The 18263-nt window shown below is 51.3% G+C and overlaps 1 protein-coding gene across 2 annotated transcripts in view; it reads left to right on the top strand.

Moving 5' to 3' along the window:
• Positions 1-18263, top strand: part of trpc5a (transient receptor potential cation channel, subfamily C, member 5a) — a 37713-nt gene that overhangs the window by 13884 nt on the left and 5566 nt on the right. The window contains exons 2-12 of one of the 2 annotated variants that reach the window (XM_019863291.1): positions 4207-4248; positions 4328-4681; positions 6294-6410; positions 6493-6555; positions 6642-6779; positions 7843-8049; positions 14440-14577; positions 14647-14845; positions 15424-15563; positions 16685-16885; positions 17206-17327. In XM_019863291.1, coding sequence (XP_019718850.1) covers positions 4216-4248; positions 4328-4681; positions 6294-6410; positions 6493-6555; positions 6642-6779; positions 7843-8049; positions 14440-14577; positions 14647-14845; positions 15424-15563; positions 16685-16885; positions 17206-17327 — 1712 coding nt within the window. In that variant the 5' untranslated portion in view covers positions 4207-4215. Of the gene's footprint in view, positions 1-4132; positions 4249-4327; positions 4682-6293; positions 6411-6492; positions 6556-6641; positions 6780-7842; positions 8050-14439; positions 14578-14646; positions 14846-15423; positions 15564-16684; positions 16886-17205; positions 17328-18263 lie in introns of both variants that reach the window. The other variant, XM_019863292.1, reaches the window with a different exon arrangement.

The raw sequence follows: 18263 nt of genomic DNA, 5'->3' as shown, positions 1-18263 counted from the left end.
AAATAAAACGGAATTAAGGCAAGTTCTTTCTTTGCGGCCCGGTACCAAATGCCCTGCGGACCGGTACCGGTCCGCGGACCGGCGGTTGGGGACCCCTGGTGTAAAGAGATTGAGACTAGTCAGAGATGCAAATTGTGAGTGCTGTTAGTCATTGTGAATGTAGGACTTGTTGGAGAAGTCCTGTCAAGCTCATTGGCTTTTTCATCTTCCATTCATGTGACGTGAAAGTAACAGCCGCTTTAGAAACAAGTTAGTTGCATAAACGGCCCGTCACAGAGATGAGATGCCACTTGAAGGACGGAGTATGCCACATGACTTCTTCCTGTGATGAGCCAGGGATTCGAACCCGCGCACTCATGGCTTTACACCTGCCATGTTAACCTTTAACCCGCTGCAGCGGGAGCCCACAGCAAGTGTCACCACTGTGACCATGGCAACACCTGTGCCTCCTTGTGTCATCCCTAAGTGCTGCTTGAGACAGGCGTGTGCACACACACACGCACACACACACACACACACACACACACACACACACACACACACACACACACACACACACACCCCACCGTGTTGAGTGTTGTTAGTAATGTAAAAGTGTTACTTGCGCAGGAACACAGGTACACACTGCCACCGTGGACATTGTCAGAGCTACATTTGTCCACCTTGGGGCAAATTCCAAATACTTGTGTATTTTACTCACTCTGATGATGCAGATCAAATCGGGATATCAGAAAACACACACACACACACACACACACACACACACACACACACACACACACACACACATGCGCGCGCGCAAGCGCGCGCGCGCACTTGCATTTGTATGCAAAGCCACATCAACGCATCGCCATCAAACATGGGAATGAGGCCAATTAAAAAGACTGATGTAGCGCAGCAAATTCAATTATAGCACTTTTGCGTCATTCGAGACCAGTAAATCAAAGGAAGGAAGGAGGAAAGGAAGGAAAGAAGGACAGAAGGAAGGAAGGAGCAAAGGAAGGAAGGAAGTTAAGAAGCAAGGAAGGGAGCAAGAAAGGAAGGAAGGAAAGAAGGAAGGATGGAGGGAAAGTAGGAGAGATGTCAATTTTTGCAAATTCAATTTTATTCCTTTCGAGACCATCCATCCATCCATCCAGGAGGCAAGGAGAGAAGGAAGGAAACGAGGGAAGAAAGAAAGGAAGGAAGGAAGGATGGAGGCGAAGAAGGACAGACGGAAGGAAGGAGGAAAAGAAGGAAGGAAACTCAGAAGCAAGGAAGGAAGCAGGAAAGGAAGGGAGGAAGCAAAGAAGGAAGGCTGGAGGGAAAGAAGGACAGACGAATCGCAGCAAATTCAGTTACATCCCTTTAGCGTCATTCGAGACCAGTAAATCAAAGGAAGGAAAGAGGAAAGGAGGGAAAGAAGCTAAGAAGCAAGAAAGTAAGGAAGAAAAGTAGTAAGGAAGGAATGAAGGAAGGAAGGAAGAGGGGGAAGAAGGAGGGAAGGAAGGAGGGAAGAAAGCAAGAAAGCAAAGAAGGGTGAATCAAGAGGTACAAAGACAGTCGCTGATTGTATGGCAGCCTCGACACTTCCCCAATATCTGCGTGTCATTTGCTTTGTGGGCTCAGAAAGGAACAAGAAGGAGGCAGAGGAATGAAAGAGTGATGAAGGCGGCGAGAGGGGGAGGCAAAGTGAAGGTGAGGGGAGGAAGGGACGCGGAGAGTGATGCAATAGGGACGAAGGCGACAAAGAGCAGATGGCAACGATGAAGGAGGGGAGAGGACGGGAAGCGTGAGGAACGAAGTTCGGGGAAAGGCCGATCTTCAGACTCGAAAGTGCGACGAAGCTGCCAAGGACAAATGAATGACAACATTTGTCAGAGAAATGAGACAAAGGCCAGCAAGGAAGGAATCAGGGTTGAGGGTGGGGGGGGGGGGCACCAGGGGGGGGGGATTAGAGCTTCTTGAGCAAAGAGGAAACTCCCCCAGGAGTGCCAGCGGCAGCGGGCTCGCGATCTCCTCGGTTGCGCTGGAGGCCTCGTCTCCCCAAATGCCTTTCGGTTCTAAATTTAGAGCGTTACACAACAAAAGGTTTGCATCATCTGCCAGCATCTCTTTTTTTTTTTTTCTTTCTTTTTTATTCGCTAGAATTCGCTCACCCATTTTAATCTCTGGGCCCAGCTTGTAAAGATGTTTGTTTGTAATTAAGCGGCAGCGTTAAATAAAGGTCAGGGGAAGAGGAGACGAAGTCTTTGGAGACGCTTCAATGTCATTTTTATTTATTCACTTGTTTGGGTGGAATTTGTCATCTTGCGTGCGGGACAGAGGACAGACGGGACGCGACGGGGCCTCACTTCGAAAAGTGCTCTATTCCCCGGCGCCGTGTGTGATTCACCACACCGACGTTCTCCCTTTGCCTCTTTACCGTCTTCATTCCATTAGAAGTCAACGGAGCGAAGAGCATTCCGCTGCTCTGTCGTCTCTCTAGCGCAAAGGACGCCAGATGACGATGAACACGGCAAACTTGAAGATAGAGAGTGTGGGGGGGGGGGGGGGCAGGGGGCGGGTATCACTCACACATACCTTTTTCCTCCCAGCCCGACATCCGATTGGACGACAGCGAGGGAGAGAAGAAGAGGCGGAGGGAAAGTTTGATGAAGTGCAAGAAAGATGGGAAGAGGGCCGCGGGTGATGGAGTCCAGGCAGATAATTGGCCCGAGCCAGCGACGCCGCGAAGATGGAGGGGGGAGGGGCGAGGGGGGGGGCAGACGGTGCGCAAAGAGATCAAAGAATGTGTCATCAGAAATCTAGTGCACATCTGAGATGACATTGCACAAAAAAAAAACAACAAAAAAAAAAAACTCCACCACTCACCGTCCTCATTCCGCAGACACACGAGAAATGGGAATGATCAGCATTGCTGCGGCATTTATGAGCCGCGGTTTCCAAACGTCTCCGGCCACGTCGGACACGTCACCGAGCCAGACATTCCTGGAGAAGGCGGGAGCCGCGCAGTGAGAACGCCGGAGAGTTTATCTGCATTGCCGTACGTCGCATTGTAAAGCCGTCAGCATAAATAGTCCCGCGGCGGGCGGATTTTCCGTGAATCTGCATTCTGCGCCGTCCGTCCGTCACCGTTCATTGAGAGCGCGTGCCGGAATTTCGCAAGCCGGCGGACGTGCGCAGATCTTAATCTCCTTCGCTTTGCCGCAGAGCGCGCCGCGTTTTCAACATCCGGTCGGCCGATCGGAAAAGATGTACGACCTGTTGTCGAAATATGAGCATGTCAACAGAGTGACGATCGGTCCGGGAGATGAGAATAAACACCGGCAGAGTACGAAATTTGTTGGCGCGTTTGGGAACCTCACTCCATTCACTGAAAAGTCTCTTCCAATTTACTTCTTGGCACACATCTGTCTGGTCTTTGGACTTCCCCCCGCTTTCGTTTTACCGGGTGCACGAGGATGACACATTTACGCCGGGCATTAAGGAAGCAGGGAAGGAAGGAAAGAAGGACAGAAGGAAGGAAGGAAGGAGGAAAGAAAGGAAGGAAGGAAGCTAAGAAGCAAGGAAGGAAGCAAAAAAGAAAGGAAGAAAAGGAGGGAAGGAAGGGAGGAAGGAAAGAAGGATGGAGGGAAAGAAGGACAGAAAGAAGGAAGAAAGGAAGGAAGGAAGCTAAGAAGCAAGGAAGGAAGCAAGAAAGGAAGGAAGAAAAGGAGGGATGGAAGGAAGGAAAGAAGGAAGGATGGAGGGAAAGGACAGAAAGAAGGAAGGAGGAAAGGACGGAATGAAGCTAAGAATCAAGGAAGGAAGCAAGAAAGGAAGGAAGGAAGCTAAGAAGCAAGGAAGGAAGGAAAAAAGGAGGGAAGGAAGGAAAGAAGGACAGATGTAACGCATCAAATTCAATTTTATTCCTTTTTGCGTCATTCGAGACCATCGATTTTCCGATCCACCTTCTCCTCACAAGGGTCGCGTGGGGTGCTGGAGCCTCTCCCAGCCGTCTTCGGGCAGTAGGCGGGGGACACCCTGAACCGGTTGCCAGCCAATCGCGGGGCACAGATTGACGAACAACCATCCGTGCTCACACTCACATCTACGGATAATTTAGAGTGTTCAATCAGCCTGCCATGCATGTTTTCACGCCGGGCATTAGCGTCGCCGAGTGAGCCCGGTGTTGGTGTGAAGTGCACGAGAGGTCGCTAATCCGCTGTCCCGTCTCCTCGCCAGAGTGACCAAATGAATCCCATGACTCAGCTCTACTACAAGAAGGTGAGGGCGACCGCACGCGAACCTCCAACGTCCCCCCCCAACCGGTTCCGTCCGCTCAAGTTGTTTCCTTTCTCTCAAGGCGACGTACTCGCCCTACCGCGACCGCATCCCGCTGCAGATCGTGCGGGCCGAGGTGGAGCTGTCGGCGGAGGAGCGCGCCTACCTCACGGCGGTGGAGAAGGGCGACTACGCGGGCGTCAAACATGCGCTCCGCGAGGCGGAGGTCTACTACAACATGGACGTCAACTGCCTGGACCCGCTGGGCCGCAGCGCGCTGCTCATCGCCATCGAGAATGAGAACCTGGAGATCATGGAGCTGCTTCTCGACCACGGCATTCACACCGGCGACGCCCTGCTCTACGCCATCAGGAAGGAGGTGGTGGGCGCCGTGGAGCTGCTGCTGTCGCACCGCCGGCCGAGCGGCGAGAAACAGGTGCTTACGTCGGCTTACTCGACACATCTCGAACGCGAGCCGACGTCTTCCGAGCCAAGCGCTCGGCAGCCACGGGAGCAAAAAGGATGGTCGGGCGTAGGCAAATGGTGGTAGAGTTTTGATACGGCAGGGAAAGACAGATAAGATGTCAGCAGATGAGATACAGGCGGAATGAGAGAAGAGGAACAAGAAATGAGGAGAACGAGAGACGCGCACAGGAGGGAAGGCACTCGCGCTCTCCTTTGATGTGAGACGCGTGCGCGTGTTTGTGTGCATGCAAATGTGCATCTATTTTTGCTGGAAATGTGATGAGCAAAAGAAAAAAAAAACTTTCTGGACTTGACTGTCAAGGGAGCGATGGTGTGTGTGCAAGCATGTGCGTGTTTGGGTGCCCACCGGGGGCAGCTGTTCTCACAGTCCTTCTCACATCGAGAGAAAAGTGCGAGTTGAGATCAGGAAAGAGAGAAGGTGGTGGGGGGGGGGGCGATGGGAAGCGGAGGGTTAGACGAGGATGAGCGGCGGAGGCTGGAAGCGTCGAATACGGGGATGAGAAGAGGGTGTGAAGAGGACGACGCAGGATGCAGACACGGGGAGAAAGTGGGGCAGGAGGAAGGAGGAGGAGGAGGAGGAAACGGAGCGAGTGGCGGTAAAGATGAAAAGTAGCGAGCGGAGGCTTGGCCCTCCCTCCGAGAGATGAAAGAGTCCGCGCGCGTCCTCCCCGCATCGTCGTCACGCGTGCTCGCCGCCGCACCATTTTGCAACTTTCTGTGATTCAGACGGTATGCTCTCGTCTCGTCAACCCGCGGCTCTGGATTCGCATGCGGCTCTTTAGCGCCGCCCTAGTGGCTCCCTGGAGCTTTTTCAAAAATGTTTGAAAATGGAAAAGTGATGGCGGAAGAAAATATAGATATATTTTTTAATATGGTTTGTGTAGGAGGACAAACATGACACAAACATTCTTAACGTTTTCCAACACTGTAAAAATGTGTATAATAAATATTACATTTCAACATTTCTGTCCACGAAGATTTGCGTCATAGCTGCGTCACACGTTTCTATGAGGGATGCTAGGCAGGTGGCTGTTGGAAGAAAAAAAAAACGGCTTTCATGTCCAATTCACTGAGGGTACTGGTGAAGAAGAGGAATCTGGAGGGCCTAGAGAAGCATTTTTAAACGGCACACGTGAGCTACGAAAGATAACACGCTACAAAAGTGCGTCCCGTGCCTCGTTCATCTCAGCGGCCGTTATGGCTGTCGCTCATTATGGTATGCGTGTGTAAGTGTGTGCGTGTGCGGTAACGTATTGATCGCGGGAGGTTGATTGATCGAAAAGATCATAAAAGGTTGGAGACTGCTGCTCTACAGATGCACTGCAGGCAAAAAAAGAAACTTTTAATCACGAAGGCTCATTGTGTATTTGTAGCCAACTTAGTCATTTTGAAAGTAGGCTAACATGGCTAATATAGATTCATACAGCAAGTGTTGCCTTCGTTATAAGGACTAAAAAAGGCTTTTGTTTTCTTGCGGCTCCAGACATATTTGTTTTTCGTTTTTTTTTTTTGGTCCAGTATGGCTCTTTTGGGTTGCTGACTCCTGCACTAACCCTCTGCAGGTGCCCTCGCTGATGATGGACAGCCAATTTTCAGAGTTCACCCCCGATATCACGCCCATCATGCTGGCTGCTCACACCAACAACTACGAGATCATCAAGCTGCTGGTGCAGAGGAAGGTAACGGCGGCGCGAACGCCCTCGGCAAAGCGGGTGGCCGCCTTTGACCGACAGGGCGTCGTTTCCTCTTGAACTCTCGTAGGTCACCATTCCCAGACCGCATCAGATCCGTTGCGACTGTGTGGAGTGTGTCTCCAGTTCAGAGGTGGGTGGACGCCGCAAGCGGCGGATTGTTGATCCCAATTTAAAGACCGAAAGCCGTGCCCGTCAAGGTCCCCTTCTTGTCCGCAGGTGGACAGCCTCCGGCACTCGCGCTCTCGACTCAACATCTACAAGGCTTTGGCCTCGCCCTCACTCATCGCGCTGTCCAGCGAGGATCCGATTCTGACCGCCTTCAGACTTGGCTGGGAACTCAAAGAGCTCAGCAAGGTCAGCTTTGTTTTATCGTCTGTAGGGGAGATCCCCTCAACGGGATCAGAGAATTGTTTCTCAGAAAACACCAGGTCTGGGAATGTGACGCGAGCACAAAAGTGAACTCGTGCAAAACGGGTTCAAAAGTAACAGATGAAACCTTTCTGCAGTGTGCTATGATTACATAAAGATTGATCACTCCGCCCTTTGTTGACAGGAGTTTGTTGAATGTCACGGTGGACTCTGTTGCTACATGTTGGTCTGGTTGTTACATGGACACCAAACACTGAGCGCTCAAGTATCAAATTATTGAGATATTATTTTTCCACCAGAACAGCTTGACTATCCAAGATTGAAAAACTGGTACAAATGACCAATTATATGGAGAAAATGACCAAAATAGCGAACAGACAGAAACAATGGCCGTCATGTGCAGTCGTTACATTTGTGGATATTCATGGATTTGATTGTACGGTTGTTACCAGTTCAACTGGACACCACACTCGAGACGTAAAAGTCACAAAAGGGGTTTTTTGAACATGTCATACTTTGAAGTGAAATCACTGAACTTATGAAACAACTTTCTTATACGAACGGAAGCGTACGTTTAAAGCACCGTTGTAAATCGTTGGAGGTACCTTGTGGACTCAAAATGTAACAAACGTAATGGAAATGTTTTTGAAGGGGGAAAAAATATGTTGGCTCTCAAAGTGGGTTACTATCGGCACTCCGAGGCCGACCGTGTTTTCTGAGAAGCCCTCAAAGGACGTCAAGAGCACTGATGACTCTGACCACTGCCAGAGCACTTTAGTGTTCCGTGAGGAATCATCGGCGACGTTGGGGCAAATTAACCAGTTTCACTCAAGTGGTCAGAAAATTATTTCTTTCCTACAAATCTCTCTGCCGGCGACATATTGTGACAGTCAGAACAATTCAATTCTCTTCCATTCAATGGCGGGCGCAATGAACCCATCGCCAGCTGTTGCCATTCATAACACAAGACGGGCCCAGATTGAATCCAAAGTACATGTGGAGAACACAGAATTTGCCGGCAACAGTCCCAATCGCTTCCTCTCCGCAGGTGGAGAACGAATTCCGCCAGGAGTACGAGGAGTTGTCGCAGCAGTGCAAACGTTTCGCCAAAGATCTTCTGGACCAGGCCAGGAGTTCCAGAGAGCTGGAGACCATCCTGAACCACCGTGACAACGATCAGAGCGAGGAGCTCGACCCCCGACAGTGCCATGACTTGGCCAAGCTCAAACTGGCCATCAAATACCACCAAAAAGAGGTACGCCCAATAAATCATGATTGACGGGCCACGGAAGTCACGTTGGCTCGCTTTATCCCACCGCCCACCTGCCCATCTCTCACGGCAACGTGGTTTGGAATCACCGATCTAGCGGGACACTCGAGCGGAACGGGCACAAGCCGTAAAACCTCAGAGACAAGAACGTCCTTTTTCTGCGAGTGTAGCGAGAAGAAAGGAAAAGAGAGTCGGGATGCTGAGGAAGCGAGTAAGATAACAAGCTGCAGCCAGTGTGCGTCCATACAAAGAAAAAGAGGTTTAATGGGACAGAAAGAGGAAGCGAAAAACGGAGAGCTCGGGGGGGGGGAATCAAGCGAGCGAGAGTGAAGATTTAACGGCGTGAAGAGAAAGGCGCCCAAGGCGTGTCTTCGTCTGTCAGCCTGTTTCTCGCCGCCGCCGCCGCCTGCAGCTTCCTTCGGCAGACGGGTACTGCCAGACAGATGAAAGCAGAAAGACATGATGGCAGCAGAGGGATGCGGCTGGTGGGCGACGCTCGAGCAGGCAGTGTCGAGAGCACGCTGACGCTCTCAAGTGACGGCAAAGGAAGTCGGTCATTAGTTGAAAAATAAACATTTGTACGGCGCAGACGAGAGGGCTCCGCTCGGGCTGATTTGCCACCTGAGAAATCAGCGTGAGCGAACGTCGTCTCAGATAAATGAGGTGACGATGGCGCCGTCGCGGGAGCGGGGCAAGAGCGAACCGAAAAAGATTTCATCAGCGCGGCGTGTCGCCGGAGCGTTTGCCGCGAGGGGGCGGAGGTTGAGACGGAGGCAGACGCGCGGCGGGGGAGGATGCGGGGCGGGACGTCTCGTGCCGTCGCCATGACAACGGCAGATGTTGGTAAACAAGCGCCTCGTTAGCACCGCTTGTACTTGGTTATACCCTGTCGCGAAGGGCTAATCTGAGCTTTGTGCGCATGCCGGCTCGTCAAGATGGAATATTATATCACCGCCTCGTCACCGAACCCCCCTGCCGGCTGCACGTGTCACTTTCATCCTCTTACCTGCCGCCGTCCGCTTTTGTTTGACCGCCTCTCTGTTTGGGGATCCGTTATTTATTTCGATGTGAGCGTGCGACAGAGGTCGCGCTAAGTGCTGCCACCTTGCAACGCTGTGATTGTGCGCGCAGGCTATGCTAGCGCGTTTCTTTTGTGTTTGCCGTTGGATACGTTCTCTGAAACCATGCGGGGGACGTTTGAAATCGGCTTTTCATGCAGGTGGACCGCACGCGTCATTCTGTACATGTGCTCGCGAGTCGTAGCGGCCAACAAGATGGCTGCCAAAGGCATTTTGCATGTATTTTATTGCACTTTGAATGAAACATTCGGCATTAAAAAGAAAAAGATGGGTCCCCGTTCTGTGGCAGCTGAGTTTTAGCTCGCCGTTTCACAGTCTGCAGCACAACATTCCAGCCTCCCATTTTTTTTTTCCCTGAAATGTTTATTGCGCTCCTTTTGCCCGCGGGTCCGGCCTATTGATGTCCACTTTGCAGCAGATGTCCAAGTGCCTCGCAATCAAACAACTCATGTACAAAGACGTTTTTATTATTCCGACATAAATACATAATGCTTTTGAGTATCCAATGCGACAGTCCGACAAATCCAAATCCAATTCAGTCAAAATGCCGATTGTGGGTGCAAGTGTATCGCGCTTTATCTTGATTCTATTTTTTACAAAGCCACATTGACTTAGCTCGTTCAAACGTATCAGAGTGCCTTCGTCACATCCCGGCTGGATGACTGGAATGCACTTTACTTTGGAGTCAGCCAATCCTCCATGAAGCGTCTCCAGTTGGTCCAGAATGCTGCTGCTCGCCTCTTGACTGCTACTCGTAAGAGGGAGCACATAACTCCAATTGTACTCTGGCATCCCTTCACTGGCTCCCGATACATTTTTGTGTTATTTTTAAGATCCTATTATCTGTTTTCAAATCTTGAAATGGCCTGGCTCCACCTTACCTCTCTGAGCTCCTCCGCCTCTCCGCACCAGAGGCTCAGTGGGGATTGAGTCTTTTCCGTTGCTGGTCCCTCTCTTTGGAATGAGCGTTTCGGCAAGCCCCCTCGCTGCCCATCTTTAAAACTCGTCTCATTTCTATTCTTGGGCTTTTGACTCAGCATGATTCAGACTTGATTTTTAGTTTGACTGTTTTTGTGCTTTCTACTGTCTTTGTGATTAATTATTATTTATTGTTACGTATCCGATATTTGCTCCATGTACAGTACTTTGTATACAGCGGTCGTTGTTTTAAAGTACTCTATAAATACAGACGAGTTGAGTTGAGACACACCGGCACGTTGACGAAGCATATCAACACATGGACAGGTGAACCTTTTTACTTTAAAATAACCTCCATAAAATCCACCCGTACTCCTGGCAAATGCAGTACCAAGGATGTTATATGTATTTTTCTCTTTGGTTCCATTTTAAATCCATCTTCGTTCGCTACTTGCTCGCATCCTAGCTAGCACCAAACAACTGTAGTTCATTTCTCAGGTCCAGCGCGCAAGTTTGAAAACTCCCTTTTGCTTGCTGCCAGCACGGTGTTAGGCGGCCAACAGCGGAGGCGTTCACTGGCCATATATTCCCGCTGCAAGCACAGCGTAATCTGGCCAAATATTCTTGTTGCCAGGACAGCCATTAGTTGGCCAAATATTCCCATCACTACCTCCCGGGCGTCAGCTCGAATGTAGCCCGTACGTAGCTTTCATGCAAGTGGAGAAGGCATCGGGAGACGGGATGTGCTGTGATGTGTCCGTTTGTGTTCAAACACTTCACAGCACCTTTTAGCTCATTTGGACAAATGTTTGCTCTATGCCGTGTTGCGCAGAGCATCGTCAGGCAGCGCAAATGCTCGTCCCCCCCCGCCCCCCCTTTCATAAATCAAATGCGCTTGGTTACAAAAGCCATAAAATAGTCCGACGCTGCCGTTCTCCTTCTTCTCTTGGCACGTGACTTCTTTATCCGTTTTTTTTTTGGGAGGAACTTGTGTTTCTGATAGAGTGCCGCGCAGCCGTTGAAAATGACACGGGTCAAATAATGAGATCCTTTGCGTTGGGCCTCCGCATATCAAAGGCGCAGCAAGTGGTCAACAACTTTCGGCAAGTGACGGTGGGACAAACACTGACATACTGCCTCGCGCTCACTCCGTGCACAATGTGGACTCTGCATTATTCATGCTCCGGTTGTACGGGCCGTCCGTGCCTTTAACCTTCAATAATTAAGATGCTCGTGTGGATGAACGCGGCAGCGTGATAAACATCACGCACGCACACACATAAGTGAAAGTAAAAACCATGCTGCACTATGCCACCACTACAACCTTGTCTTTTCAAATAGAAAGGTTTTGGTTTCCCCCCTTGTGGCCCCACCCGAGCGCTGCCTTTAACCTCCATTTAACCTACCTTCAAACTTTCATATGTGTGTGTGTGTCTCTAAATCATTCAATAGAATTCATTTTGGTCTTTAAGCCTTTGATCGGCACCTGCTTAAATATTAACGCGCTGCGAGCGTGTGCCTGTGTCGACACAACTGTCTGTGCGGTGTAAGCGCTCGCGTGCTCACGTTCAAGTCATCAAACAGCATCTTGAAGGGAAGTCTGAGCGCGTACGATGCAGTCTTTACATCCAGCACTCGCGCCGTAACGACGCCTAACGAATGATCAGCGGCGCAAAATGCTCCGTTCACATTTGCATAGAAGTCGCCAGCTTGAGTCGATGTTAGCATAGCCTTGGCTTTGCACATTGCAAGATTACATCCGGCCCAATTGTTTTAAGCAGCGCCATGTAGCGTAGCCTCAGTTAGCATATTGCTCGCTGGAGAGGACAAATGGCTCGGCAATCAAATTAGCTGCAAAGTAATTCTGGCTCCTCCAACGGTCGGCTCGCGCCGTTATTTAATCGGGGCCCAACAACCGTTTTCGTTAACAGATTTAAACGACAGATTTGATTTATTTATTTTTTTTGTTCATCTTGAAATTATTTATTCGAAAGTTACTTCTTCTATTTACCTTCTTAAATAATTTGGCCACGACAGATGCGGACAGACAATATCGCCCTACTCACAAGCACGTGACTCATTAAGATGCGATACGTTTCTCACCGAGGATAAAGAAGATATGCCCGTGAGTATTCTTACATTGTCCGCGTCTTCCTGTGTTGTTGCATGGTTTGTGTTCAAACAGCCGTCGCAAGTAGTTTTCTGTCTTCCGACAAAATGCAAGAGATGTTTTATTGTTATGAGTTTGGAGGTGAAACAACTCCGTTCAACGGAAAGGCTGCTGGAAATCAAAAGCTGTGAAATAAATGTCTGCGTTCCCACCGCAGAGGCTGCGTGGCCTTTCTTCGTCGTGCAGAATCAATCTTGCGTTTTCTTGTAATCAGCTAACTGGGCGAACATGCCGGCTCAGCGAGTAACGGTGAAATGTCAAATTACGAGTTTGTCCGAGCGCCGCTCAGCGGGTTAACACCAGTCATCGGAACTCTCCATTAAGAGTTGACGAAAAGGGAGTTTGGGCCCTCAGCGGAGAAGGAGGCTTTCCGCTCAGCTCGTTTCCTCGCCCGAGACGGCTCCCCGGAGTCGCGGCATGACGGCCGGGTGCTTTTATTAATTACATTTATTCAAAGAAAGACAAATTAATCCACTCGGCTTTGTCTCTGTCGTCAGCGAACTGGCTGCCGGGAATGTTCACAGCGAGAGGCGTTTCATGCGCCTGGGCTGGCAATGCGCTCATTCTCTGAATCATCCCCCGTGTGCGCTCGGGAGTTGTATTTATTCATTCATTTATTTATTTATTTTAATGTCACCGGAAAGTTGGCTGCCAGCAGCTCGGATTTCATGTTTGCTTTGTCTACGCGCCGAAGCCAATTCACGGGTCATTTGCATGGCCTCGATATCTGAGAGCAGGCCCGGACGCAACTTTGTTTCCAACTCGGACTTCGCCGAACACCGAGCGAGGTGGGAAAAACCAGAGAAAAGAGCACGAGGCGAGAGACCGACACCCTCATTAGCATACAGTCGCCATAGCAACAGGAAACCAAACCGGAGCAGAAACCGACGGGGCCTAGTCAACGCGACTTGAGACACAACGGCAAGGAAAGCTACGGAAGCACGAGTGCCGTCAAGTGCCGCGTGGACAAAAATGGAGCCGTGCCTTTCCTACACATGCAAAATCAAACGACGACGTAAAAATAATCATTTCCAAAAAAAGCTTAGTTCCGAAAACCGCTAAGTGCCAGACGTATTTTGTGCGGTTATCATCATCCCGTTGAAAGAGAGTGTAAAATAGCTGCGTGAAACTCCGGGAGAGATTCTTATCATTAGTCTGGGAAGATTTTAGGGATCGTGTCCCGACGTTCCGCCATGAAGTCTTCGTTGATGTTGTCGCAGTCAAACCGGCCGACATTCATTCATTCATTCATTTTCCGATCCACTTTTATCCTCACGAGGGGTGCTGGAGACTCTCCCAGCTGTCTTCGGGCAGTAGGCGGGGAAAACCCTGAACCGGTTGCCAACCAATCGCAGGGCACACAGAGAAGAACAACCATCCGCACTCACACCGGGGGACAATTTGGAGTGTTCAATCAGCCTGCCATGCATGTTTTTGGAATGTGGGAGGAAACCGGAATACCCGGAGAAAACCCACGCAGGCCCGGGGAGAACATGCAAACTCCACACAGGGATTGAACCCGGTATCTCTCCACTGTGAGGTCAACGCGCTAACCACTGGACCACCAGGCCGCCCTACCAGTCGACATTTTTACACTCATTCCTTCATTATCTGTCCAGTTGAATCAACAAACAGGACGCCACACCACCCCCCCCTGTTCCTTTACAGTTTTCAGTAGTGCGAGCGAGGTTGTTCGACTCTAGATTGAAGCATACATGGGCACACACATACTCCTTCACCACACGCGGATTGCTCCGTTGGGGAAATACAAATATGGGCGTGGTTTACCAGCCCCTGAAATGAGGCTCTTTCGCGGGTTTCAGAGGTCAGGAAACGAAAAAAAATCATCGGTTCCATTATTTATGAGTAGACAATATGGGACCATATTTATTTGGACTGCATTGAGAATGAATTGTTTTTAATGACTTGCGTACTCACGTAAAAGTAATAAACTGTTTGCTATTTTTATTTGTCACAAATCTCGAGTCAGTGATTTGTTCCATTTTGATATTCAAGTGGTTTGACCTCAGCATCTGAGCATCATATAACATTTGAGCTCAGATTTTGGACACATGTGGGACTGGTTAGAGATGTCCGCTTGATGAAGACGAGGGGGGCCAATCATGAAATGATCCCAGTTGCTGTCTGAAAATGTGCTCCGAGCATGAACAGAAGCACTGACTTGCGTCCCGGCGTGTGTCCCCGCAGTTTGTGGCGCAGCCCAACTGCCAGCAACTGTTGGCGACGCTGTGGTACGACGGCTTCCCGGGCTGGAGGCGGCGTCACTGGGTGGTCAAGCTGGTCACCTGCTTCATCATCGGGCTCCTGTTCCCCGTCTTCTCATTGGTAGGCCGGAGCATAATTATCCCCGGGGGGTGCGAGCGCCGCGCCAAATCATTTTTCTCCACGGCACAGATCTACCTGTTGGCACCCAAAGGCGCGCTGGGACGCTTCATCAAGAAGCCCTTCATCAAATTCATCTGTCACACGGCGTCCTACCTGACCTTCCTCTTCCTGCTCCTGCTGGCCTCGCAGCACATCGCCCGCACCAACCTGCACATGCAGGGGCCGCCGCCCACCATCGTGGAGTGGATGATTCTGCCGTGGGTGCTGGGTACGCGTGCGCTTCCAAAGCTTTGTTTGCTTGCGATGACCCGGCAGAGAAAACCACGGACCGCATCTCTCGCATTAAAAAAACGCTCTTTGTGCATTTGCCGGAGGACGGCTGCAATGGTTCCACTGTGGGAACAGAGCGGGAAGTCAACAAGCAGACTTTTCATGGATGACTTCCAAGCTGTCACGAGTTAGCGCAGTGGTCTTCAATCCTGTTCCTGGAGGACCACCGCCCTGCCCGTTTTCCATCTCCCGCCGCTTAAAGTGAGCGGCCTCGTTAGCCAGCTTCTGCGCACCTTGCTGATCACCTGATCATTTGATTCAGGTGCGTTGCAGCCCGGAGAGGCGGAAAACAGGGAGGACGGCGGCCCTCGAGGAACAGGATTAGCGCCTGATCCATACGGGCCCTGCGCTTGGCTGGAGAGCAGCCCGTGCTGTAGCCGGCTCAAACATGACATACGGGTCAGAAAATGGATGGATGTCAGAAATTTACCAGTTGTGTGTGTGTGTGTGTGTGTGTGTGTGTGTGTGTGTGTGTGTGTGTGTGTGTGTGTGTGTGTGTGTGTGTGTGTGTCGTAGGATTCATCTGGGCAGAGATAAAGGAGATGTGGGATGGGGGGTTCACAGAGTACATCCACGACTGGTGGAACCTAATGGACTTCGCCATGAACTCCCTCTACCTGGCCACCATATCACTAAAGATCGTGGCCTACGTTAAGGTAACGCTCTTTGTGTGTGTGTGTGTATGTGTGTGTGTATGCGTGTGTGTGTGTGTGTGTGTGTGCGCGCGCGCCAGTTTCCACAGTCCCTCGGCGCTCAACGGCATCGTCAAACGACATGATTTGCTCTTGAGATGCTTTGTATTGATACATGCTTGTCTAAAAGCAAAATATGTGGTTTAAACGCACACACACACACACACGCACGCACACACACTCACTCACTCACTCACTCAATCACCAGACGCCGAGCCATCTGCAGCATCTGTGAGCCACTGATGGTGCCGGGCCATCCTCCCACACACACACACACACACACACACACACACACAGCCTTCAGACGTATATCACATGTCCATACACAAACGCACCTACACAGCTCTATCAAAGCAGCAGCAGTTGGTGCGTCCTATTGCACCTTTTGGCTCCCTTTGATGGTGATATGAAAGGACTTGGTCGAGTGAACTCAGATTTGTTTCTAAATTTGAAGAGAATGACTGAAAACCAAGGCTGCCATCAAGTTCACCATGATTGAGTGTCCACAAGAGTCCAGATGAGATGAAGCGTAAACATAGAGACAGAAAAAGACGATTTTCAGGAGCACAACACCCTTTTAGGGGGCAGGGAACCCTTTTGCTTTATTAACCGCGTGTGCAGATAAACCACAAAAAAATTTCGTTGGACGTCGGGTCATACTTGTCCAAAATTGTCTTCTCCCAGACTGCGCTGTTGGCTGACATGGCTGAAAGAAAAAGACGTGTTGTTTGACAAATGGCCATTTTGAGAATCGTAAAAACCTTGATTTCAAGTTTCTTTTGACGGAGAGCGTATATTTTCGGGAAGAAAAACATCCTGAGAACATACAAAGACCGGGAACGAAGTAGGCCTCACTTGTGGGGCTTAAGCGCAAAACTGTTTTTCTGTTTTCCTGATCAGCTCATTTTCGTGCGGCGCAATTTGCGACGTGCACTTGCGCTTGCCTGCTATGCCGACCCCCCGAAAATGCGTCTTCCCTTCAGCTAGGGCGCTGGCTTTAGAGCGCCTCGTCGTCCGCGTGAGTGAGTGGCGCATCACCCGGAGCAAGCTTTTCAAGTTGCTCGGCCTCTTCCGCTCCCCACCAGTACAACTCATCTCGACCCCGGGAGGAGTGGGAGATGTGGCACCCGACGCTCATCGCCGAGGCTCTCTTCGCCATCGCCAACATCTTCAGCTCGCTGCGACTCATCTCGCTCTTCACCGCCAACTCGCACCTCGGGCCCCTGCAGATCTCGCTGGGGAGGATGCTGTTGGACATCCTCAAGTTCCTCTTCATCTACTGCCTGGTAACCCAAGAGCTTTTTTTCCTCCTTGAAAAATAAACAGGCGACGCCATGTTCGGTCCCCTCGGACGGCGATGGGAGCGCGCTCGCCTCGCTTCGTCGGCCGAGAGGACATTACGGGCCTATTTCATTACAACCACAAGTCATTAACCCCGACGCTCCAGGGAGCTCCTACCCCACTCCGCCGTTCTCGTTCTGACCGCCGGGCACCGTCAAGTCCTAAAATCACTCCTCGGAAGGCGACAAATTGTCCGTCGCATCTTCAGACCGCAGTTGAGCGTGCAAAGAGACTGTCTGAAAAGCGTGGCCGTTTGCTTGCGCAGGTGCTGCTGGCCTTCGCCAACGGCCTGAACCAGCTCTACTTCTACTACGAGACCACGGCCTCGGAGGAGCCCAACAACTGCAAGGGCATCCGCTGCGAACGGCAGAACAACGCCTTCTCAACGTAAGCGGCGCCGCCCGCGTTCGCGTCTTCGCTCGACAAAACCCCGCTCGCGTTCGCTTTCCATCGTAGCTTTCCATCGGTGACTTCATCCGACACTGTCATCAAGTCAAGAACGCACTTGCAAATAGCTTTTTGGGTCTTCGCGTGCGGCTTTCGTGTCGCAGGCATTTGTCGGATCTCAGGCGGGCGGCGGTCATCTATTGTGCGGCTGCCGATATCTCAACGAGCACGCCGGTCGCCGCGGAGGCGGCAGACGGAGCGACGGAGGGCCTCCTGCCTCGCCCCCGGGGTTGCGTCAGCATTTATTTGTTTACAACGCATGCATTATTCGCTCCGCCTGCGAGCGTATCTGTGAGGGAGGTAGAAAGTAACGGCGGCCTCGATTTGGCGAAAACAACTCCCGTGATCCCTCGTCGCTTTTGTTTGATGCGCCGTTGCGAGAGAATTTTGCGCTTCCCGGCTGCGCTCAGGTGCGCCGCTGCCCCCGCGTCTCATCTGTCCATCACGGCGCCCTGTGCTCGCACGAATGCGTCGGAGTGTTTGACGCCGCGATGCGACGCGTCTGCGCGAGTGGCGCGCGAGGAGGCGTGAAAACAACTGGCACCGGAACACCTCCGCCGTGACTGACAGATGACGATGCCGCCTGCCGGCGCCCACGGCCCGCCAGAAACGCGCTCGCATTTCGCACACCGATGAGGTCAATAAAGTAAGAAGGGGCGGGGGCAAAATGAGCGATGCGATGGAGAGGGTCGCGAAATGGAGGAAACGCCGACTCTTGATCATCGTGTCGCTTCTTTCTCATTTTGCAATAACGACGCCGTGGCGTCACGCTCTGTCGCTTCTTTCATGGCCAGTCAACCCCCCCCCCCCCCCCCCCCCCCCCCCCCCCCCCCCCCCCCCCCCCCCCCCCCCCCCCCCCCCCCCCCCCCCACCCCC

This window comes from Hippocampus comes, unplaced genomic scaffold (assembly GCF_001891065.2).
Source record: "Hippocampus comes isolate QL1 unplaced genomic scaffold, H_comes_QL1_v1.1 scaffold18, whole genome shotgun sequence".
Lineage (NCBI taxonomy): Eukaryota > Metazoa > Chordata > Actinopteri > Syngnathiformes > Syngnathidae > Hippocampus > Hippocampus comes.
Note: the sequence above shows the minus strand (reverse complement) of the source record. Positions and strands in the feature narration are given on the sequence as shown.